Consider the following 25,510-nt stretch of genomic DNA (forward strand, 5'->3'; position numbering starts at 1 on the left):
CCCCTGTCACGGACATAGATTGATCTGGTCAACTCCGTGAGATATTAGCTGAGTGCTAGCTTACTTTGCTTGCTTATAACACAGCACGTTTATTGGCATTAACCCCATCTCCAGGGCACATAAGAAACCTTTTGCAAAATAAATAATAAAACATAGCACTTTCTACTTAATAGCAGATAAGGAACACAATATCTAGATATTCTAAAGCAAATCTATGTAATTAGCTCTTTTTTCATCAGAAAATAAAAATATATATCAAAAGAATTCACGTGCATCCTTAAATTCTGAAGAATTTAAAGCCCTGGTACAGAATGCATCAGGCATTCTTAATGTCATCTAATGACATTGCATTACTACTGTTGGATCACTAGTTCGAACTTTCCTGAAGTGCAATCAAGTACTTTGGAATGCCATGTTTAGGCAACCCTGACTGCTCTAGCCCCTTTTAGCTATAAACTGGAAAATCAGGATACCTATTTCCACTCTCAGTGATATTTAAAAAGTCACAGCAGTCAGGTGACTGGAAAGAAGGATACCATCACACCTATTTTTAAGAAGGATAAAAAGGATGACCCAGGGTATTGCTGATCTGTCAGCATCACCTCTGCTGGGAAAGATCATGAAGCACATTCTCCTGGAAGCTATGCTAAGGCACATGGAAAACAGGGAGGTTATATGGGAGAACCAATACAGCTTCACCAAGTGTGAATCCTGACTGACCAACCTAGTAGCCTCCTGTAATGGTGCCACTGCATCAATGGACAAAGGAAGAGCCACTGATGTCATCTATCTGAACTTCAGTAAGGCCTTTGACACAGCTCCCCATGACATCCTCTCTCCAAATTTGAAAGATATGGATTTGATGGATGAACTTTCCAATGGATGACGAACTGCCTGCAGGATCAAGCCCAGAGAGTGGTGGTCAATGGCTCCATGTCTGGATCAAGATCAGTGACGAGTGGTGTCCTCCAAGGGTCAGTGCTGGAAACATTGCAGCTGTTTGTCTTCATCAATTATATTGACAGTGGTGGCAAGTGCATCCTCTGCAATTTTGTGGATGACAACAAGATGTGTGGTGGTCAACAGACCAGAGGGATGGGATGCCTCTGGCTTGGGACCTAGACAGGTGAGCAGTGTGCCAATAAGAATCTCATGAAGTTCAAAAAAGTTAAAAGAAAGGTCTTACACCTGGCTTGAGGCAACACCCATTAACAATACAAACTGGGGAAAGAAAGGATAGAGCACAGCCCTGCCAAAAGGGACTTCAGGGCACTGGTGGATGGCAAGTTGGACATGAAACAGCAGTGTGTCCAAACAAGCCAGAAAGCCAACCATTCCTTGAGCTGCAACAAAAGAAGCAAGGCCAGCAGGTCAAAGGAGTGATCCTGTCCCTCTACTCCATGCTGTTAAGGCCTGACCTGGAGTACTGTGTGCAGATGTGGAGTCCTCAGTTCAGGAGAGACCTGTGGGAGTGTCTACAGAGGGATGGAACACCTCTCCTACAGGCTGAGGAGTTGTTCAGCCTGGAGAAGAGAAGGCTCCAAGGTGACTGGATAGTGGCTTTTAATATCTAAAGAGGAGTAACAAGACAGAAGGAGAAAGACTCTTCAGCAGGGCATATGCTGATAGGACAAGGGGAAATGGTTTCCAACTTAAAGAGGGTAGATGTAGGTTGGATATAATGAAAATTGTCTTTTACAGTGAGAGTGGTAAGGCACTGGAACAGGTTGCCCAAAGATGTGGTGGGCGCTTAGTCCCTAGAGATACTCAAGGCCAGATTCTGAGCAGCTTGATTAAACTGTGGAATCAAACATGGATTCCTCTCCACTTCTCTTCAATCTAATGGTAATTATCATATTTACTTTGCCCCGGATCAGCAACAAGCTATTTCATGGTAAATTTGAATCAATATTAACAACCAGATCCCAGTAGCTTTACCATAAAAGTTACAAACAAGTAACTAGTTTACTCAAAATTTCAAGGTCAAATGTTATTTATTTAACAGGCACTAAGCCAGTAAACCTAATTTTACTGTTACATAAATTCTCATGGATTTAGAAGGGAAGTAGAGTTAAGCTATCTCAGAACAACAACAACAACAACAATATAATAATAACAAAAAGATAATAAGATAATGAAGAGATTAAAAAAAAAAAAAAAGAAACACGAAGAGATAAAAAGATAATAACAAAGAGAATTGAGCTAAAAACCTTATCCCTAATTTGTGATCAAGTCTTTATCCCATCTGGTAAGTAGCAACTGTGCAAATCTCCAACCAGGAAACAAAGCATGGCCTGAGATCTATCAGCTTTACTTAGCAACATTGGTTGGTAGTTTTGTTGGATCTTTAAGGTTTATTAAAACTGCATCAAACTGGAGATATAAGCTGCTAATTGCTGGATTAATTCACATATGAAATAAATTTGAACAACACATCACAGATTTGTGCAATGATGATGCACTGATACAAACTACATCTTAAACTGTGCTATGCCCTGATTTACTATGACGGGTGAATCAATACGATCAGGCTGTACAAAAAGAAAAGGTGCGGGTATGTTTTCCTATCTTAAGCTGGAGAATGCAATGCATTGAAATATCAAGGAAGGAGACTGAACTTCATTTATGCTTAAAGTAAGCTATTTATCTTCAAGTTTTGAAACCTACCTCAGGCTAAGGTTAGCCTGCTAAAAATTAATATGATTTGTCAGCACTGCCAATATATCCTGAGCTTGTTAGCTCCCATTAGCCAACCTAAAAGAAAAATACTCTTTTTTCAAGCGTAGGTGTATGTTATATATATAACATACATATAAATTAAAATATATATGTATAATTTTATATATGTGTATATATATGTGTATATATATATAAAATTTCACGTTCTTGACAATACCAAACCAATGTTGTGTTTTAGCTAGAACTTACAACATCACATAGCCTTGAAGTTACCAAACAGATGGAAATAATTTCACAAAGAAATATTTTCACAAAGTAATAGTCACCTCAGGCAAATGTGATTGCAGTAAAAATAGAGGGTAAATAATATTCAAAGAGCTTTGACTTTTTTTAAGAACCTATGATTTCTAGATATCATAGGACGCATTACTGAACAACAACGATAGTCAACACTGTATTGTGAGGATGTCATTCCTTGTTATAAACACAGTATTTCAAATAAACATGGATCTGGATGTTGCTCCTGCTTGATTGTCCACATGTCTGCAATTGTAAGGGGTTCAACACTCAGAAACAGACCAAATAAAACCTCTCAATATCACTGTAAAGCCCTCCCTTTGCCTCCAACAGGTGTCACATATAACCAAGGAAAGGACAGAAAGCTCTGACTTTCTCAAGACAGCCTTTTCTGTTGGTTAAGCCTGTAGAAGCAAAATATTATTTAATATTAACTGGTCTACGTATAGGGTAGAAATAAAATAAAATAAAATAAAATAAAATAAAATAAAATAAAATAAAATAAAATAAAATAAAATAAAGTTTTCAAAATCATAACAGCCCTAAGAGAGCACAGATAACTATTTATTCTCTGAAACCAAAACAGATGGGATATATAGAAGAATTACTTTTCCTTTTTTTTGCGAGTCTCAAATCTATCTTCTGTGGATTTCCATTTATCAACACTGCCAAAACACCTTATACTTGATGTTCACTAGAAAGTCCACCTGCACATGTGAGATGTTGAATGATCTTTGTTAATTCACATGCATATGACCATTTAATTAGGGCTCTTGTCTTAATTTCATGCTTTGATTCCACTGAAATTTCTTCTTTTTATTGTTGCTGTTGGGCTTTGACTGCCCCATTGATGCATGATAATTAGCATTTTTTTTTTTTTTTTTTCTATGAAACCACACTGGACAGCATCGTGCATTCAGCAGTGAGTGAAGTTTAAACGTTCACTTGAAAGTCTTTCAGTAAAATCCTGTTTTTAATAACCTGTTCTAAGGCCACTGTTTTGGAGAGAAAGAAATAGCATCTTCTGCAGAAACTAAACACCAGGCAGATATCTGTCTCTTGAAAGGCTTAATTCATTCTGTAATGTCATCTCTTAAGTGACTACTAATTCTACCTACCAATGAAGATAACTGCATAAAGTACCATGTCCACTCAAGCAAGCAAATAAAGAAACAAAATATCGAGGGAGTTATCTGAAACATTTGAGAAACATTTCAGTGATTTTAAAGATTCAAGTGCCAGTGCTATCATAAATGTGTTAAATGATACCATTGTGTTTCTATTATGGATCTGGATTTGAACGGATAATGGCACAGTTAATAGTTTGTCATGGTAATCCTACCTTTCAGCTTCATCTTGATTTTGGAGGTAGCAGTTGATTGTGTTGATTAGAAAGCTAAACAAACGACCATACAGAGATTTTGCCAAAAGATCCCGGTAAAATTCTGCCATCTCTATAGTGTGTCTCCGTACTATCATGTCTCCTAAGACAAACAGCAGAAAATGGAAATAAAACATATTGTAAAACTTGCCTTAAGTAATTTTAGTTACAGTAAGCCCTTCCACCTTTTTTTACTTCTCTTTTGCCATACCCATACATGCTACTACTGTTTTTCAGAAGTCTTCAGCAAAGATAAGAAATCTGTTAACACAAGATCTTGAGGTTGGAAAAATGAACTTTTTTTAGCAGAAAAGGGTAGGTGTATTAAAGAGAACTAGTATTTTACTGAAAATAACTTTTTCAAAACTTATGTTTTTAAAAAACACTCCTACTGACTTCAATTCTTAGTATTAATATCAAATCTGTGACCTTGTCATATTTATAAGGTTTATAAAGCTAGGAGTCCATCTGAATCAAACTGCAAAACTCCTTTGCTCCATGTTATAAAGATAGTTCTGATTCAGTCTGACATCCTGCATGGCAGATAATCCTGCATATTCCTAACAGACAAGTTTAATATGGCATGAGAAATACAAAACAAAAATGATCAGTTTTAAAATTCTCAAATCAGAAGGATCAAAATGGCACCAAGCATGATCTATGAGAATGTAATCTTGGAAAAGATTACCTTTAAAATACTGAACATCAGTTGTTAAGGCTGAAGCAAACTCATCCGGTGAAACTTGCAGCATCCCTGCCACTGAAACAAAAAGAGAGTTTAAAGAAAGCCTGACCTGAGCTCCATAGCATATTACATTTTTTTTTATAACAGATTTTCTTCTTGTTCTTTTTTGAACATTGAAAGGACCCATACATTAAAAAACAAGAGCGCCATCATGGGAGTAATCAGAATTAATGAACATATACAATTGGATTAGCTATAATCAGACTATAATCAGCACTTTGTGAAGTTTGGAGTATGTGTGCATATTACATTACAGCTTTCTTTCCTCTTGAAAGGTTACTCGGGACTTTCCACAGCATTTGGCAGACTTTGTCTCTTACAGGAGTTAAGGTATGCTGCTTACAGACAATCTCTATCCATAAGCCACTCTGAGGAGATTTGTTAGCAACCAACAGGGCAAACTTCAAAGCGTGAAACCAAGAGACCCTCTTAAGGCACAGATTTTGAAAGGAATTTGACTCAGCGCAAATCGTTCAGCTGTTGACAAGCACCACACGAGCGTTTTAAAAGAAAGCCGCACAAAGCCTCCCTTGCAACTTCTTCTGGGAAATTACATTTGACTCTGAACTGAATAATTGACGACACTAGCATTTTATTTAGTCTCATAAAAATTCACAGTTTATAAAACATCCAGTCAATGGGGCACTGGCCTTTCCAGAAGCAGATGCTGGCTCCCTGGAGCTGGGTTTCCACCTATCGGTGGCTCAGTGCAAGCTCCCTGCTGCAGGGTCGAGCAGCGGTCTAGCAAGGCTGCATCCCACTGACCTTGCTCCAGCAGCTGCAGGTCTGACACCAGCGCTGTCTCGGTGTCTGTCAGGGTCGTAAAGCGAATGTCCCCCAGATGCAGAATTGCTGAGAGGATTACAAACAGGTTCTCCACCTCCTGCACATATTTCATGCACAATTAAAGATAAAGAAGAGATCTGTTGGGCACAACAGTGAAAGGCAATGCTCTATAGAAACACACACTCCACAAGTTTATATATCACTAAATTAAGAAGTATTCATGAGAGAACTAGTAACAGGAGATTCGGATTTAGAAATCAAACTGGAACCTACTGAGGACATAAAATTACAAGATAAACCTTTTGAACTTTTGCTTTAACATAAATCACACCAGCTACTGAGTTAAGAAACCTCTTCAAGAACGTGTGGAAAAAATACTGAACTATCTTTAATGGATGCATTATTTCTGCAGGAAACATATCTTCTCCATGGGAATTCTTCATTAAGTCAAACTCTGTATCTATGAAAAGCAAGGTCAGTTTCTTCCTCAGCCAACTGCATCCGTGAGCAAAATGTCTAGCTTTAAATTACAGCAGGCTCCCGACAGTGAAAGCCGTGCTTAAAGTTGCAAAGAAACAGAAGCAACTTCCTCGTCACCCATGATTGCATGCTATATTCAGATATCGCTAACACTGTGAAACAGATGTCTTTAAGGGCTTGGTTTTTCCTGCCTTCATTTTTACTACACCAGGAAAAGAACTAATGTTTATGTCTGTTCTTAAATTCAAGCCAAGAAAAAAAAAAAAAAAAAAAAAAAGAGCAAAAATGCTTAAAACATGGAAAAATGTGTGTACTTGGATGTTTTTTTCAAGTCAGTTATATAAGAACTGTGCTCCTACAAAATTATAAAACAGGAAATTTGATAACCACTATAGCATTACATGTCATTTATGTATAGCAAAGGTACTTGACATCTCTTACTTGAAATACTTTTGAAATATAATATTCTATAGAACCTGATTCTATTGAATCAGTACAAGTGACAGCAAGAAGCCTTACCGGAATTTGTAGAGCAAAATTAAAAAATAAACTGCAGATGAAATATATCCCCTTTGCCCTCTGGTGACTACACTGAATTTTGAACACAACGAAACCAAGCTTGAATAAGAGGACAATAATAAAAGCTTACAGCATTTCTTGGATACAGACTGAAGTGCCTTTGATTCTGTTGAAGCAGCTTTGATTCTTTAAACTATTTTAACAACTTCAATATCTTATTGTGAGAGATAGATGGAAGCAGGGCAAGGGTTTATTTCTCTATTACAAAATTCCAAAGTTGAAGGTTAAAAAACCAAGATATATAAAAAACAAACAAACAAACAAAAACCTTTGTTGTCCTTATTTGTGGGCAAACTATGAATAGTGTACATCTTGCAAGAAATGAATCACCATACTAATCTGGCATTCAAGCCAGGGTGATACAACTTATTTCTTGCTCTTGGGCAAGGCCTAATGCCATACTAACACAGCACAGCTCTTTGTTAGCTGGTTCAGAACTGGTTTGGGGATGACTGTACCACACTGTGTGTTTGGAGGGGGGAAGACGGGTAAGGGAGGGGGAGGGGGAAGGACAGCTGTTGTTTTTTTGTTGTTGTTGTGGGAAGGCCTCAGATTTAGTTCAGGTTCTAAAGCCTTGAAGACTTTTGCATCGTATTCTAAGGTACATGTTCTTTCAGATTTAAAACAAGCGTTTAATAATCATTAAGGTACTTTGCAGAGTTTCACTGAAGACTGCTTAAAAATATTCATGTAGCTCTTCAAGGAGACCATCTGATCTATTACTGAATGTGAACAGATAGTAAAAAACTAATACACACGGAACTCTCCATGTATCTTAGAAGTAAGGGGTAGTATTTTTAGGATAAACATTGTATTTATGTTATTCCATAGAATAGATCAGCCTGCAGTACTCTCAGACTCCACAGATCACCAATCTATAATCATTTTAATGCTATTTGGATGTGGAGGAGCTTTGAAGCTCACTCATACTTCTCTGAGATGCCACATTCTTCCAGAATTCTCAGCAAGGTAAAGAGCTCAATCTCAAAACACTGCGTTTTTCTATAGTCTTTAAAATGTGATTCGCTATGCATTCTATTACTAATTTATTAAAGAAACACCTTCCTGAGTGGAACAAAAAGATTAATGAAGGATCTAGAGAGATGCACCCCTATATGAACCCTGCGCTAAACGCTGGGATTCTGGAAAAGCATGGAACTTCTGCTATTCAATTTTCCAGGTGCTGAGCTTAAGACATTAGAAGTAAAGGATAATTATGCTAAATATAGCTATATGTGTTCAATTTCATATATAGCCATGTGAATGTTCATGGGGAAAAATAACAACAAACCTGAAACATTTCTTTATATCAAAATGTGGAATAGGTTACCAAAGATTTGTTACTACCTTAATTAGGGAATGTGTAGCTTATAGAAGTTCTTATGATCAGCCCCCCTTTTTTTCTTCACGTTTCAGTGTGATTCCCCTCACACTGTGCTCCAAAAGCTTTTATTGATTAATTTTCTAAATATCTTCTTCGTAATTGCAATAAGATTGAAGGCAAACATCAAACCTATTTTCTTGTTGCTTTCTTGGCATTAAGTTAGCTCTTTCAATGTACCCTGCCCTAATTTTATTTCACTTAATATGTATTTACTTCTGATGTTGCTAGTAAATGCCTTTGGAATGTGTGTTTCACAATATTAAAAGGGACAGTAAGATAAGTGGGAAGGGGGAAAATTTCTGTGGGTTTTATAAGGTTTCTGTCATATGGGATTTGATTGTTTCTTTTTATCTATGTAATTTAATTGTTCAGAATATTATACCTTGAAGCTGTTTTGCGAATCTTTAAGAATGAAAGAGATTTACATTGTTGGTGCAGTGTCTAATTAAAAGTGATTACAGTAATTTCCCTGGGGTGAAGTAGTATTTTGTATTCTTTCAAGGTCTTTACCAGTAGGAAAAAAGAAAAAAAAGAAAGAAAAAAAAAAGCAATAGACAAAAAGAGGCTTCTTTTCTCCACAAATGGTTATTGGTGAGAGTTCTTCATGACTTGCTTTCATGAAGTAATGCTGCCATTTTATTTGCAAATAACATAAACTTGTGTAACTCACCAGGCTATTGAATCCCATAGCACTAAGAGCTTCTTTCAGAACTGTTAATTTCTCCCTGTTTTGAGGGTTAGCTGTTAGCATTGTCTCTTCCAGCCCAGCTTGGCTTAGATACCTGCACAGGGGAAAATCAGCATATTGAGTATTCCAATGCTGGTGGCAAAATCAAGCTGATGAGGTTAAAAGCCATCTCTTCCCCTTCTAATCAGAGATTTATCACAGATTTCTAAGCCATCAAAGAGAACAGTACCTATGACAGAATGCTACCCATCTCCTTCCTTAGGCTCTTACTTAGCACCACATTCCTTAAATGCTGGTAAAAACTCACAGACTACAGCTGCAAAGCCTGTATGGACAACATTCACTGAATATATGTACATGGACAAAAAAATCACATTTCTGAATTTCACACTGAAGTGAGATTGCTTCATTTTTGTGTTCGGCTTTGTGTTCGGATACTTTCATCCTGTATTTATCTCAGAAAAAAGAATTGTTAAAAGGAAATCAGTGTGCCTTCCCTAGCTCTGAACTTGAGCCTGACTCGTAAACTAACATTTCAGAATTAAATTATACCACTGAGATTTTTGCCATTCTTGCAGTACCAGAGATTCCCCTTCAGAAGAAAGATTTGAGGAGATCCTTTGATAACTCTAGTTGCTTAAACCCTCGTGGCTCAGGAAGAGAGCTCCTATCTGCTTCATTCTGTGATCGTAGTCTCCCTTAGCAGCTGAAAGGGCGACAGGCATACTCAGTCTCTCCTAGAACAAAGTACTAAATAAGTACACAGTGTACAAAGTACATACAGCCCTTTAGCTGTACTGTGATACACAAAACTGTGAAGCAAAAGGATACTCTAAAACCTTTGCAAAAGTAATGATTAGGTGAGAGAAAGAGAGGCAGCTAGCCCAGCAGCTAACGCAGGGGAAAGAAACAGAACCAACATAAAACAGTATTAAAACAAAACAGAATAAGCGAAAACTACAGTACAAAAGACTAGGGAGAAGAACAGCAATCTAACCTTTTTAACAATTTATTCTCACCCAGCTGAAATACATCTATGGGCACAACAGTACTATTAGGGCACCATGGAGGGCGTGATTTCAAAATGAAAATGTTCCCATGGATAGTTCGGTACTGATCTTGTAAAAGCGGTAGCTCTTATAAAGTTCATCTTTTGTGTGATTATATGCAGCTTTTAGAAACAGGTAAAGGAATACTTTAATATTTACACCTTCATAGCTGATAGTGAGCTTTACAATATACACGTCATGAAATACCCTGTGCATTTTTAACAGATTGATAGTGGGTTCACCAGTGTGGATTTGGCTTGGATTGATATTGGTATAAGCTACCTCAACAGGTGGGGCTAAGAGAGAATGATGGGAAAAATGTATGCCCAGGTGCATAAGCACTTTCTGCACCCACAGAAGAACTCAACAAGCAGACATTTCAAGTACAAACAAGCCTCATATCACAGTGGCTAAAGCCTATGCATTAATACAACCTTTGAGAACATGGTTCTGTGTTCATCACTGCCAGAGCACAGCATTTCCTGGAGCTTACTAAAAGTACATGGGCTTTTTTCCCCAAAATGGTAAATAGAAATGATAGCACATCTGTCAAATTAGCTAGAAGCAGATAATAAAAGTGTATGCCAAATCTGTGGGTTTGATTTGTGGTTTTTTTTGTTGTTGTTTTCTGTTTTTTGGATTTTTTTTCCACATTGCCTGTATGTTTCAAAAGGAAGCTAGAATAAACCTGATGCTGAACCTGGCACAGAATTTACTGGTATAAAGGTTAATCCAGCAGAAAATTTTCCATAGATCTTAACTGCTTTGTGATTTTATCGGTCACAGTGCTGCATCAGCCTGCTGCAATATCAATCTGTAATCGGGAGATTTGCAACAGCAGCATCTATTTTGCTTTCAAAACATCCTATTGTTGAATGGCTGGAGGAGTTGGAATTTTATGGCCATGCTTGCAAAGAAGGCTCATTGCTGAAGTTCTTGCTGAAGAACTCTGTGTCTCACAGGTTACTGAGCAGGAGATACTCTCTTTCGCTCAAGAGAATATTTTATACTGTTCTTATCTAAGCAACTCAACTTCATTAGCTCTTTTTAGCATAGCTAAAGTGCTGTTGGATATTGCAGCAACAGAAAGTATATGAACACCACAAACACTTATCAAGGCAGGCTATGGCATAGCAAAGTGACACAGGATGCTGACTCCCTTGGAGGAACAAGCAGAGCTGTGATACGAACCAACATGCGGCAACTCTCGCCGTCAGCACGAGCATTTCTTGCTGATACAGCAGTGGGGCAAACTGGGCACCTGCCAATCCAGGAACCTGTGGCTCCATCAACCCAGCAATAAACTGCAGCATCTGCCGGGACATGCCTGCTGGAAGGCAACATGACTTTCCTACTATAAACCTCCTCCAGTTTTAATCAGCAGGTGTGCTGGTGCCCTTGGAAAAGGCTGAAGTTGGACTTTTCCTAAGGAGCGGTTGAATTTACAATCAGTTTCCCTAGTCTAAAGGCAATGAAGGTATTTTCTAACATGTCATGAGCCACACTCCTTTTCCAAATTATTTTACGAGTAATGAAAAATAATTTTTTTGAAGACATGAACATTGAATTATTGTATGTTTATTACATGAAACATTATTAATGGTGGACAACTTGCATAGAGTGCTTAGAAGTGTTGATGGATATCATACAACTCCCCAAAATACATAAACTGTACACTATAACAGAGTAAGTGCACTATACTGACTGTACAAGGAAAAACAGACCACATTTTTTCTAATTACTCTTAAGTTCATTCTACCTTAGAAGCACAGCAAAATTTAGATAGAAATATAAACTTTTCTGTGCTTGTAAAACTATTTCCTGCCAACTACTTCTTAGCCCTTTAAAGACCCCAAATGAAAGAGATGACAAATGCCTGAGACATCCGAAGTACCAACACTATTACTTTCACCTCTTCATGTGTAAGAACCAGAGTTCAAAAAGAATTCTAAATTGTCACCTTTCCTACAAAAATAAGGAAAGAGGAAAGAGATGTCTCATACTCTAAAAGTTCTAACACAAATTAAACACATTTCACTGGAGGCACATCGTTATTCTGTAGTAAATATTTTTAAATATTTGTAAATATTTTTAGTAAGTGCAGCTTCTCTCTCATTTATGGAGCATTTTTTTCTCTTGACATTCAAGCAGCCTGGATAGAGTTGCATTGCTGCTGTAGAAGTGGAGAGAACTGCTTAAAATTTCTATTGTGAACCTACTATGCAACTTCTGGTTATTACTTTAATTTCCCTTTTTGTTATCATAACTTGCAGTGTTAGAGCCATCCCATTTATGAAATTCTGTTCTATTACTAGAGTGTGTGCGATGTTTCTGTAAGTTTCTGTAACAAGTGCAAACCATACCTGGTGACTCTTAATTTCTTTGTTATTGAAAAATTTAGGACTACTGTTATATGTGTCAGAAGGGATGCTCCATAACGTCCAATGAATGCACATAGGTTACAAACCAATTGTGGACTTTATCAGAGTTCAATTTGTCTTACTTATTTATCTCTGAATGTGAATTCACTCTGCAAATGCACACCCACACTGTTTACTGTGGCTTTAGAAAAAGATTCTCAAATTTTGGCTGAAGTTGAGAATTCTGGTTGAGGGTAGATGCTTAGAAAAGTGATGTTTATATCTCTAGTAAAAGTGATGAACCAACTCGTCTATGCATTTCTAATGATTACCTCCTTTTTACTGACTGCCTAACCATCTGTTTCAATGCTGCCATGTCAACATTTGCACTGGATTAGTATTCTCGTTAGACAGCTTATCAGCAGACAAAAAAGTTTTATGCACATGTGATCAGTGAATGTTTATTTTATTTTAAAAAAGAAATTCACTGATCCACAAAATGGGGTTCTGTTAGGAAGATGAATTAATCATAGAATCATAGAATGATCTGGGTTGAAAAGGACCTCAAAGATCATCTTGTTTCAACCACCATGCCATGGGCAGGGTCGCCAACTACCAGACCAGGCTGCCCATAGCCTGGTACATAATCATGGCACATAATTTCTCAGCCATCACGGCAATAACATACATCAAATTTTCAGGTAGGAGTATTAATGCTTTGTCCAAAAATATTTTTTAAAAGTGCTTACTATTACATGAAATTGTTTTTGTATTAACTGCAAAAGTTAACAATTACTCTTTACTTTTCTCATTATAACTGCTACAATCAACATCATTTATATTACTTCACTTACACCCGCAGTACACATCATAATTTGGTATTCGTATCTCAAACAATAAGAAGAAATATACAGGGACAAATGCCAGTTTACCTGAATAATAATGACTTTTGTAGTGTATCCACATTCCAAAGTTTCCAAGACAAGTATACTGGTAAAAGTTTTCTTTAAAGAAATACTTTCTGCTTCAACAATGGAGGAAATAGCAAAGAACTGAAACTAAAAAGTTTAGACTATCAGCTGCCTCTGTCAAAAACTCAGCAATACAATATTTTTTCTGGTTTGAATGATTGAAATTAAATTGATTTATTTTCTTTTGAACTGCATCTCAATAGCATCTAGTATCAAATGAAGTATTCTGCTTCATTCAACAAAAACAAAACATGTCGTTTCATTTCCTTACAAGAAAAGCAAAGGAAAGTAGGAGTCACAGAATTATTACAGAAGGTGAAAGTATTTTTTTATTCTGGTTTTCCTAATTGAGTTGTAACATTTCTAAAATCTGTGAACAGCTAAGAAAATAATGATCTTCAAATTTGATAATTAGGGAATTTATTTGGGAAGAGGCTATCCCTAGTTTGGTTACAGTCGCTTACTCAGCACAGCCTGCAGAAAATACCTATAGCTCTTCTACTCTGTGCATCAGGCACACCATTTCAAAATGAGTTCAAAGCAGCTGGAGCATGGAGTTTGAACCTTCATGTCTCACATCCCAGGTCCAGTTCCTTCATGCTAGGCCAGAGAAGTTTAGCATAGTCAAGAACACCGCAGGCTTTTGAAAATCAGCTTTTCTTGATTTTCGTAAGTATATTCAAAACAAAGCCAGAAAACAATCACTTTCTGGCCATGAACCTACTTCCCTGATGTTGAAAAGCTGACTTACACTTTGATCAGAATTCAAGATATCCATATACTTCCCAACTACAGCCATCAAAGTCATTGGAGTCTCAAGGGAGACCTGAACTATTGACGTACGTCACACAGGGAGCCTCTTTAATCTCTGGCAAAAGAAAGGGTGACAAATGATATTTTGCACTAAATGTTTGGACAACTACAAACGTAAAGTACTTCAAACCATATTGTTTATTGCTGCCAAATAAGGGAAAAAAGGCCCTTGATACATGTGGCTGATCACAAAGAGAGATGTTGTCACAGGGACCCTAGAGGAGCAAGCCTTCCAGAGGTTTGTTACAAACTTTGATATTTCACTAACAGAACAAATAACATATTAGCAAAACATAGCCTAACACCTAACCACGCTGCATTCATAAAAAAACAATACTTGAAATGTTCAAGTATTCTATATGGACAGACTCTCTACATCACACATGTGTATATATATATATATATTATATATATATATATAATATATATATACACACACACATTATTGTTGTTTATCATACAAAACTATGCAGTTCATTACAGTAGTTCAATTCCTATCTGACAGTGAAGCTGTCTGAAGAAGATTAGCAGGTTGCTTCCACTTGATCAGAAATTCCCTTTTGTCAGTAGAGCTAAAGTTGGATTCCAATTAAGGAAAAAGAGGAAGTTCTGTTTTTGCCAGATGGACACTTCATAAGGCTTTTCTGAAGTAAATACATTCTGCCATGAATAATTAAGAGATCGGTGGGATTACATTACTAAGTATTTCTAAGTCACTATAAAAATGTTGATTAAAGTCCAGAATTATGATAGAAAATTTTATACATGTATATATATATGTAAATATATATATATTTTTTAAGTTAACATCTAACCACTTGCTACACCACCTGATAGAAGCTGAGTGCTGTCACATCTAAATGTTGTTGTGAAACTTCCTGGACCATAGTAGGTTTGATATAAGAGAATACCATACAAGGAATAAGATAATACACAATATAAAGATTAGCTCTAAGTCTTGAAATCTTACTACAGCTGGTAAGTCAGACCAATAAATGTGTTTAGTAGTAATAAAGATTTCACATATCACAGCTAACATCTTCAATAAACAAGCTCAGGGACCTCCTGAAGTCCCTGACAAAATGAATTATTCTATGAAACACAGTGAACTTAGAAGATATCTATTTTTGAACCTAAGAAAAATAATCATTTTGACCCCAAAGGAAAGAAAGATCAATGCTGGATGCATTACCTTGACCTCTGAACAGTTCCTAAAACACAAAAATCAAACTATCTAGCTCTTACAGCTTTCACATCACAGCAGAAATATCTGATGACGAATTAGTTTTATTTAAGAAACAACAGGATCATTCACAAAGGATGTTCTAAAATCAAAACAATCTTACATGTGTGAGCCCAAGGATTTGTGCTCTCCATATCCCCTGCTTAGGTCAGCAGCTCTTTTCACTGTCAGTACTTTATCTGTCAGCCAAAAGAGTAGAAAATATTTCATATAATACTGCCTCAACAAATAGTATTACCCTAATTATTTTATGAGGACTAAAATGTCTTTTCACCTCAAAAATAAATATTTGGCCAACATCTAAATAGTCTTCTTAAAAGTGAGATAATAAAGATTAAGAAAAACTAATATTAACAGTTTATCAACAGAAAATTTCAAGACACAGATGACTTTCTACAGACTGGAAATCATAGAAAACCTCCTCTGGAATTGGTTTATTTATTTATTTTAATCTTCAAAATAGCTGTGGAAATAGAATTAGGATAAAGTCAGAAAAGTTTCACCAGTTGATTTAGAAAGGCTTAGGACAAACCCCAGGAATTTAGGAAAATATATCCCATTTGAGCTGCACCAGAATAAAAAGAATAACAGAAGACAAAATCAGAATTGTTATGATTAATGCTGGTAATGTGATCTCCAAGGTAATTCAATTTGATTTTCTATCTAGACAATAAATGACTTGTACCTTCCTCATGAAATTATTTATTCATGATTCTAGCAAAATGAATTAATAATAATAATCCTTTCTCATACAAAACCAGTGAGGGAAGATAAGATTTTTGTTTCAGAAAATGTTACTAAGCTTCTAGGTAAACAAGTACATTGAATGAGTTCAATCTTACCTTCTCTAGATATTAACTTCTACATTGCATTAACTGGGAAAAGATGGGATTCAACTAGTCACTACAGAGATTTTTCCTATTCCAACTATCACACTGGGGCAGAAAATCACAAATTCCAAGATTTAGGAATAACCAAATCATCTTCCTGGTAAGAACCAGGAATATGAATGTGAACACAGCTAAAACAGTTGTGACGTTAACTTCTGAATCAGTAAGTTTTCTGTTCTGTAGCTGCTGCGGTGGATTTTCAAAGAACCTGCATGTTTGCACAGCAGATCCTGTCTAGATACAAAGAGTTGGATCTGATCTCTGGAGGCTTCTTTCAAACCAAGGGTAAAGGAAAATATTGTTTTGCTCTGTTTATGTTTCTTTAGTCGGTGAAAGGGGAAAATGTCATAATCTGTTCTTTTGTGAGATATCAGTGCAACTGGTTCCTCTGAGGAATGATGAGGTTTATGGTTTGCTTTCTTCTTCTGATCCACTTGCCAATGTGTCAGTTCTCTGCTATTAGCAGTTCTCTGTGTAGCTAACACGAGAGAAAAAGAATTGTATCAGCTCTTATCTAGCACAACTGACCACACTCCCTAGCATATTTATTTTGGTAAAGGAGTCCAAGATCAGCAAGTGAAGAATTTTTACACGCAAGTGCCTAAGAATAAATATTTAACATAAACAAATATTTAACTAAATACAGGACAGCATCAGTATTAATTTGTGCAATGCAAGTCACTGCGGATTATGTTATGAATCAAAAATCCTGGATTTTGTCTATAAATCCTTCCATTTTTTTTATAAAAACAACTTACAAATAATACTGCTGTGTTCACTCACTAACTCCAAATAGCTAAGAAAAAAGATCCTGATATTTCATATTTACTTATTTACAGAATCCAGCACATCCACCATTTTTTGTAGAATGTCATGCTGTATCCATGTGGAAACAGATGCATAAGTTATCCAAGCCTTTTCTGTACTGTCCAGCTGAAGAAAATAAGAATAGAGAAATGAAGTAAGAAATGAATGTGGTTTCAGAATACCATCCTCATCCTCAATATGATATCCTGCACATCTCTCCCAGCAGGCAGAGGTATCTAAGCTCTTTGTAATAGTGCTGACAAGCAGGAAATAGAATTGTCATGTCACTGTTTTGCACGAGCTGGCTGACAAGTCTCAGCTTTAGCAGACAGCACTTAACAATGTGTTCATATCTTGGAGAAGAGCACATCACTTACACCACATGGATTCGAATATGCCTATTTGAAGCTTTCATCTAATTCTGGTGTTGTAAAGGATTTTGTTACAGCCATCAGCCAAAATTAAGAAGTGACATTCATAAATGCACAGGTATCTTTTTTGTGCTAACTTCTATGCAACGTTGCATCAATTGTTCTAAAAACAAACACAGATCATGCACTCATGAAACCACGTTCAGTGGTTACAGGCCACTGGAATAAGATGGAGGAAGTGTTGTTTTTTTTTCTTTCTGGGTTGATATGTACTGTGAAGTAGGAAAATTTATTGTGCTACTCTATGTTTTCCCAACTCAGTAAAACTTTTATGCGTAACTGACTTCAAGCTTGTGTTTGATCTCATGATTCCACTTCAATCTTAGTATTATCATAAATGTTCATATGAAGAATCAATGGAAGTTAAAACTTGGCACTCTATGGTGCACTTTGGTTCACAATAAAGGGCAGATGAAGTGCATAATGGACTGCAGGCAACAAGTAGTAATAGAAACCTAGTCTTCAGCATTGCCTACAATTTGAGGTGTCTCTGCTACACTACACAATAGGCCACAAAAACTTAACTTACATCTTAAATACCTATACTTAAATATTTTAAACAAAGACAGTATTAATTGGACTTCTCTTACTACAAAGTCTTAAATCTTCATTAATTGATGCTTTGTTGCTAGAAAATCCTCAAGAAGATCAACGTCATAGGAGGGTAGAGCAGTATTTCATAATCAAGTTCCAGCTCCAACACAACCAATGTATGTGTTGTGGATGTCATTTAATGTGACATTGTATTAAGAAGCACAGATTAACAAGCTAAATCCTTTCCTTCCCCTTACTAATGATGCTCAGTGAACCATGTACCTGCACAATCATGTGAAAAATGTGTGGCTTTTGCCTGTGCAGTGCATATCACTCCTTCCCATCCAGCTTAGGGCAGCAACCCTGATTAAGCATAGTGGTCATCACTGAAAATTCAATATTACCAGCTCAGTTAATTTTTACCTTAAGCTAAGGTGAAATTGCAGTAGCAGAGATACATGTTAGTTCCAGATGAAATGTTATCCCTTATATGATCAGTTATCTAAAATCTAGGTCAGTTTACTGTCCTCACTTTAAATATTTGTTAAGTCCTTCTCAGAAATATGCTATATTTTTCTAATAGCTATTCCCATAACAGCTTCTTCCATCCCAAGTTTTAACTTAGGTATAAATAAAGATTGTGTTTAAGGATTGTTTTACTAGACTGGGAATGAATGACTTCATAGTTTTACATACGTTTTCCAAAATTTCTTCAAACATTCTGAGGCAAAAGATATTGAGTGTGTAAATACAGGATACCACCTCTCAAAAATAAATGGTACTAACATGGACTACATTTTCAGAGTTGCAGAATAAGAAATTACAACAAACATCATTACTTCTTTAGATCCACCATATGAATGTGAGAGGACAATGTACTCTGCTTAGTGAGAAAAAGCTGCCTTGCACTTAGCACTGTTTGATATGTAAACAGAAATGAGATAAAGACAAAGCAAAACAGTTGACATCAATGAAGAGAGCGACATTTACAAAACATGATAATGAATAGCTTCTAGTTGTGTTCTAGGGTTTTGGTTTTTTAAAGGCAAAATGGCACATTTTTGTTGCCTTTTCTCCTTTGTTTTCAGCTTTTAAACCAATTCCAATCAGAACAAGATTTACATCCTTTGAAACTTGTTACACAGTACTACTGAGCTGTAATTACTGTTAACTGTTTATTTAAGTGCACAGATTTCCGCTCAAGACTAGTGCAATAAAGCACCAAAAACTGCATTTTAAGAATTAACCTTGTTTATGTCAGTAGGTAAAGTGTAAGCACGTTAATAGATTAAATACTACAGATAGCTTTGGTGATAGCTAAAATAGAGCTCATGTTTGTATTTTTCTAAATTGAGAAAATTACATATTAAGATCTTTTGTAAACAGGGATCAGCACAGAAGTATTAAAATAGCCAGTATGTTGTTCAGTAAACATGTTTGCCTTGACATTTTTGTAAGAAAAAATCTTGAATCAAGAAGTGCACACATATTACAAAATACACGATTTTTTACAGGCAGTGAATATACTCAAATGGAAAGTGAAAAAATACAGGCCAGTCTTTATCCTCAAAATGTCAAATGTCTTCAGGCTAAACTCAAGCATGCATTTTTTTTTTCAATTGTCTTGATATTCCTGTGAAATAGACTTTAATCAGAAGCTCCAGCCTCTCTTTCTAAAATTGCCATGAAAATGTAAATCGAGGATAATTTAATTCAAGAAAAAAAAATGAATGCACAACAGGAGTGACTCAAAATAGGATTTTTTACAGCCCTGATGAAATTATTAGAAATAAGAACGGCAGCATACATTACAGTGTCTGTTTCTCTGATTCCTATTGTTCAGTATTTCATAGGCCAGAATCACTCAGGAGATCACAATCACTTTATCTGTACAACTTCAAAGTTGAATACACACTAAAGAACAAGCATGATGATGGCAGTGAAGATGGTGATAATAAAGAAGCAGCAAGTACTGATCACTGATGAACATGTAAAGAAAATAAGTCAGTATGCATGCAAGTGCAAACTGGTCCAATCCGTGTCCTGAAATGCTTCAGAAATTATGTATGAACTTCGCTCCTACCATCAAGAGTTATTTTATACTCCTCTGCTCAGACTTACTTTGGCACTAGTTGCCAGGTAGATGTCATTAAGTTTATGAGCCCCAAGGGATTTCTCCACCAGTGTTGGCTACATCTTTAATGCTGATTCATTAAATAAAGCTTACTGGGTTAAGAGCCACACTATCAGATCTACAATTCAAAAAAGTGCTTTGAGAACCTGCTTGCAACTTTCACTAGTATCCAGTTAAAACACTGCTAACATAATTCAAACTGATTTCATATCATTGCAGTCTCTAGATGAGTTGGTTTACAAGAAGCCCTCTCTTCCTCCTGTATATGAAGGTATGGCTATGTGTATTCAGCCATGTATACTAAACAAGCAATTGTGGACAGAGATCCCTTTTGCTAACCTTGGCCAAAAAAGTAAAGGTCATCCAAGTCACAAGTTGCTTTTGAAATACTGATTTATACATTATTTAATACCAGAACAGGGAGGAGACATTTTTAAGAAGCTTTAATACAGCATAATATATTATTTACTTGTCATGGGCTAAGAAATTCTCATACACTACATGAACACAAGTTGCTACAGTACCTGACTTTATCCGCTTGTTCTACAAAGCAAGAATATTCTTATTTTTGGAGTAAATATGTATATATTTGTGTATGCGCTCTGGTTAGCAACTGACTACTCTGAACCATTAGTGACCATCATCCCGATGTAAACAGGCACCTGCTTCTCCCACAGTCAGAAATCCCATGATACCAGGCACAGAGCTCAGTCAAGGGGAAGGCATGGCTGCTCCCATCTCCCCCTGCCCTGGTACCCACAGGCAAGACTGACAGCGATGGCAACAGGGTGGTAGTGTGGAGGTGTTTCTCTGCCATATTTTAAGCCCTGCCAGTAAAACCAGGCTGGATTCATGAAAATTCATGAACGATCTGCTTCTGACATTCAATCTCCCAGGTTGGTTCCCTTTATCTCTCTTGAGGCAGTGAGTACTAGACACAAATGAGCCATATGCTCAGTGAACCTGAAGCAAATTTTGCAGGTGACACATTAAGAACTTGATTAAAGAGCCACATGTAAGTTATTTATGTTACACTGAATTTGCACTGCATAAAAGAAACTGATCTTTCCCCCCCCCCCCCCAAAAAAAAAACACCTCCAGATTTACCTCCATACTTCCATGGCTTGCGCATCTAAATAGAACAAAGAGACTCCCAGATCGAATCTTACTGCTAAAATCATATTGTAATTACACACAGAGATTTGCAGTTTGTACCATTTAGCTCCTTAGAGAAGTTACGGTGTTTTGAAAATGAAACAACAATCTAAACTCAAATAAAATAATAAAACAAAAAAAAAAAAAAAAAAAAAAAAAAACACAGAAGAAAGACAAAAGCAGAATAATTACGCCTTGGAATAGCCCTTTGTTTTTTCAGATATGTGGGAAGCTGGATAGGAAAAAGATTGGAGAGCGTTACAACTGCATGTTTGAAAAACAGGCTCTGCCATAAACTACAGAACCTCATGATGGAATAATACACTCCCTGTTCCAGTTCTTACTCAAGGATCAACCCGATGCTGTAAGATATCTGAAGTTCAGTTAATCGTTGTGCATATTTTACTGGAAGTTGCTCCACTCTTCTCAATTTTGTTATGTGATTGAAGAGGCCTGTTTAACAGAGGACTTTGCCCCAGAAATATGGCAAGTATACATAAAATGTATATATGTATATGTATACATGTATACATATACATATACAACATTTATTAAAATGGGAAAGCAATCACTGAGAACAAACATGATGAAAATGTGGGAAAGTACTACAGATACAAGAAAGTGCATATACATCTTTAACAGTAAATCTTATTTCTCTAACTACACCTGAAAAAGGAGACAGGTGATTCACATGGAAGCAAACACAAATAAATCCTCAGAAATATTAGTATATAAGGATACACTCCCTTGCAGTAGCAGTTTTAACTCACCTGTGTTTGGGACAGAAAGGTGATAGAAAATAAAGCCCAACATAACAATGGTTTCAATAGGAAAAAGTTATCAAAAGAGGATCATACAGACATTCTCTGTGTTCTACTCATTATTGCAAAATTTCCGTGATATTTTCAATTCCCAGTTGTTTCCCAACAATTTCTTCTGTTAAATTATAATTTTGCTATTTAATAACATCATTTTCATGATTCATTTTATTGTGAAAGGCCTTAGATTTTTTCTCTCCAAGAGGCTGGCACTGTTTTATGTCTTGGTAATCCTCACCGTGAAGCTGCTGTCAGTCAACCCGCGTCAAAATGAATGCTGAAATTTCTATCCAAGTTTAATACTAAGCTGTAATACCATCTCGGTAAACTGATTTCTACCCATTGGACTTGGTTATTGTAAAATTTCATAAAATTTAAAGCAGAATTTAGAATTAGAAGCATTTTTCATTAGCCAGAAATTACCTTTTTCTCTAAATTATGTTTCAAACACATTTTGTGTCTCAAATGGCATTTGCGTATTGTTTCAGTGCAGTGTTACATCATTTTAGTCAGTAGAAATTTTCTACTGAGTTCTTTATTTTAGAGGACTTTCTCGATTTGCACCATTCTTTGGATTTCTGCTAACAATTTTCTCACCTATGTTACTGATATTCAAGAAACACTGAAGCTTCATCTCATACGACCAGAGGCCTTATTAGCACATAGCCTGAATACATTTCTTCCCTGAAACATTCCAAACTACTCCCAGTTAGGTCTCCCCAGTGTACCCACTTGTCTGATCCTGGGTGATATTTGCACAGATTTGGTAAAAATGCAGCTCACCCATATTAGATTTTAGCATATGTGTGAAAATCATTACATATCCCCCAAAAACTGTACTAACTTAAATCTTTTGACTGCTAATCAAAAGTGAATAAAAACTATTGAAGCTATTCTTGAATCTACATTACCTACCTTTGATATCAACTAAATATATCAAGTTTCATATGACTTTTGGTGTATTGTAGTGAGCCACAGCAGTAATACTTTGTCCTGTGATTTCAAGAGATGTGTTGTGAACAAGAAAGAGAAAGTGAAAGAGTGAGGAAAGACCCTCTCCAAACAATATTCACAGACTGTCTGGCTGATGGTGATACAGCACAGGATATTCCCAGACTCTTCCGTCCAGCACTAAAATGCATAAAATCATTTTAGAAGCCAAGACTAACTAAGCTACCATTTTTATGACTGGTATAAAACTGAGATCTTAACAACTTCTGGTTATTAGCACTCAATTAACACATTCTTATGACTTCGGCTACACATAGGCTGTCAAAACTCAAACTGAGTAATTACACTGTAACTACTAAAAGATCTACACGCAGTTTCAGCAGGAATCAAAAGAAAATGCAAATGGCACCAACTCAACACAATCAGATTTAAGTGTAGTGTAGAGGTGATTTTGAGCTATGACTGATGAAAGTACCAAGGGAAGAAAACCAAGCAACACTGGGTTGGCGTTGCTTAACCTTCTCAAGAGAGAGTGAGAAAGAATAACAGTGAAGTTATTCCAGCATAGTTCAAAGTTCATAGTATCAAAGATACAGCCAGTTCAAATCATGGTGTGAGGGATCACTGTTCTTGTATCTAACATTAAGTTGAGATGAGACAGATTCAATGGTTGAGGTTGCTGTATGCTACGAACAATTTATTAAATGACCTATTTCTGACTGGAAATTCATCAACAGTAATTGTATCAGAATGATTTTAGGAGAAACTTTAGAATATAAATTGCAGAATTGTATTATTGTTGTAGATATATAAAATGTAATAGCCAAGTGGTTTGAGGAGCTGGATCCACTCAATTTCCCCCCACATAGGGGATGATTAGCATGCTAGTTAAGTGCAGAGACATATTTTGTGCTTAAACTAAAAGCCAAATGATTTCCTCTACAATTTTTATAAGTGAGTAATCACATCTATCTTTTAAAGTAGGGTTTCTACAGCAATTTCACCTTTTGGAGGTACAACCATTTTCACTCTGTTGTGAAATACTGGCGGGCTACCTTAACAGTCAGCATGTAATTTCTTCAACAGGACACCAAATTTAGCCTCAAGATATATTTATAACTTGCACAGCTCTCTGGAGGACTTTCTTTTCTAACAAAAGGTTGAACATGGCCCAGTATTCATCAACAGAACTCAAAAAAAACTGGAGAGTTGTTCATATAATACTTAAACTCATATTTTTCTTCCTCCAAGAAATTTATTCAAAATAGCGTCTTATAGCACATCTAATTTCTGTTAAAATTAAGACAGATGTATGTTCTGTTTTCACTATACTGTATAGATCTTGGTAGTCTTAATTACTGATTTTATTTTTTTCTCTTGGATTGAACAGATTCCATTTTTACTGCCTCCCACTCACTATTTTCCACGCCACAGACATACAATTTTGATGTTATTTTTTGCATGAGTTTGTATATCATGCTTACTCCCATGGAGACAAGAAAGACAAACCCTCTCTTAATCAAAGGAATAGCAATTGCTATCACGCCAGTTATTATGCCAAGTCAAATGCAGAAATGCAAGTTTGTAGGCTGTAACTAAACCTGAAGAAGTAAACTGGCTACAGCTATAAAAAGACAAAAGTCAAAGTGGTTTCATATGATCCAATCTTATATTTTCTTTTCCAAACATCTTATAGAACCATGAGAATGTAAAAGATCAAAAAATATTAAATATCTGTGTTCTTTTATATAGAAACTCAGAGAGGATTGCCTTGGTTTTACTGTACTACTCTACAAGTACAATTTATTCCTGAAAACATCTCATTTGGTTATTTACATCTTGTTAGCTCTACAACCTAGGCTTGCTAGAAGTATGAGTTAGAGAAAAAAACATTGTTGAAAAGAATGGTATCATAATGAATGATTTCTTTATCTCTGAAAGTCTGTCAGTGGAGTGCAGCACACCCTCAGCCACCACTCAATCAATATGTATGAAGATTAATACAATGAAGAGGGGTTTGTTAACATCAGATGAAGGAATATCCCCAGAGGAATATGAGTTTCAGATTTACGCTCCTGAACAAAGCAGAATTTCTACAGCGTTTATTCTGAAAGCCAGACAAGTAACAAGCCCACTTGGGACCTAAGACAAAGACACTGAGCTAAGTGTAAGATTTATTTTATTATCTTTGTTTTGTTAAATAAAAATTATTCTTGGATTTCATGTAAATTAATAATTACCAACCATCATTGGAAATCTATTTTCTTAAAGGATCGTTTGGGAATAAAGCAGCAATGCTATAATATACAGCAAATGACAGAACTGGAATAAATAA

General features: G+C 36.1%; 1 protein-coding gene across 1 annotated transcript in view; it reads right to left on the reverse strand.

Annotated features, from left to right (window-relative positions):
• MYO16 (myosin XVI) overlaps nucleotides 1-25,510 on the reverse strand; it is a 258,883-nt gene that overhangs the window by 111,086 nt on the left and 122,287 nt on the right. Inside the window, exons 16-19 of the mRNA XM_042867357.1 lie at nucleotides 9,002-9,113; nucleotides 5,868-5,985; nucleotides 5,046-5,117; nucleotides 4,319-4,460 (exon numbers count right to left, since the gene is read on the reverse strand). Coding sequence (XP_042723291.1) covers nucleotides 4,319-4,460; nucleotides 5,046-5,117; nucleotides 5,868-5,985; nucleotides 9,002-9,113 — 444 coding nt within the window. The remainder of the gene's footprint in view (nucleotides 1-4,318; nucleotides 4,461-5,045; nucleotides 5,118-5,867; nucleotides 5,986-9,001; nucleotides 9,114-25,510) is intronic.

Source organism: Lagopus leucura, unplaced genomic scaffold, assembly GCF_019238085.1.
Source record: "Lagopus leucura isolate 7727_CA_CO unplaced genomic scaffold, USGS_WTPT01 Super-Scaffold_100001, whole genome shotgun sequence".
In the NCBI taxonomy this organism is placed as follows: domain Eukaryota; kingdom Metazoa; phylum Chordata; class Aves; order Galliformes; family Phasianidae; genus Lagopus; species Lagopus leucura.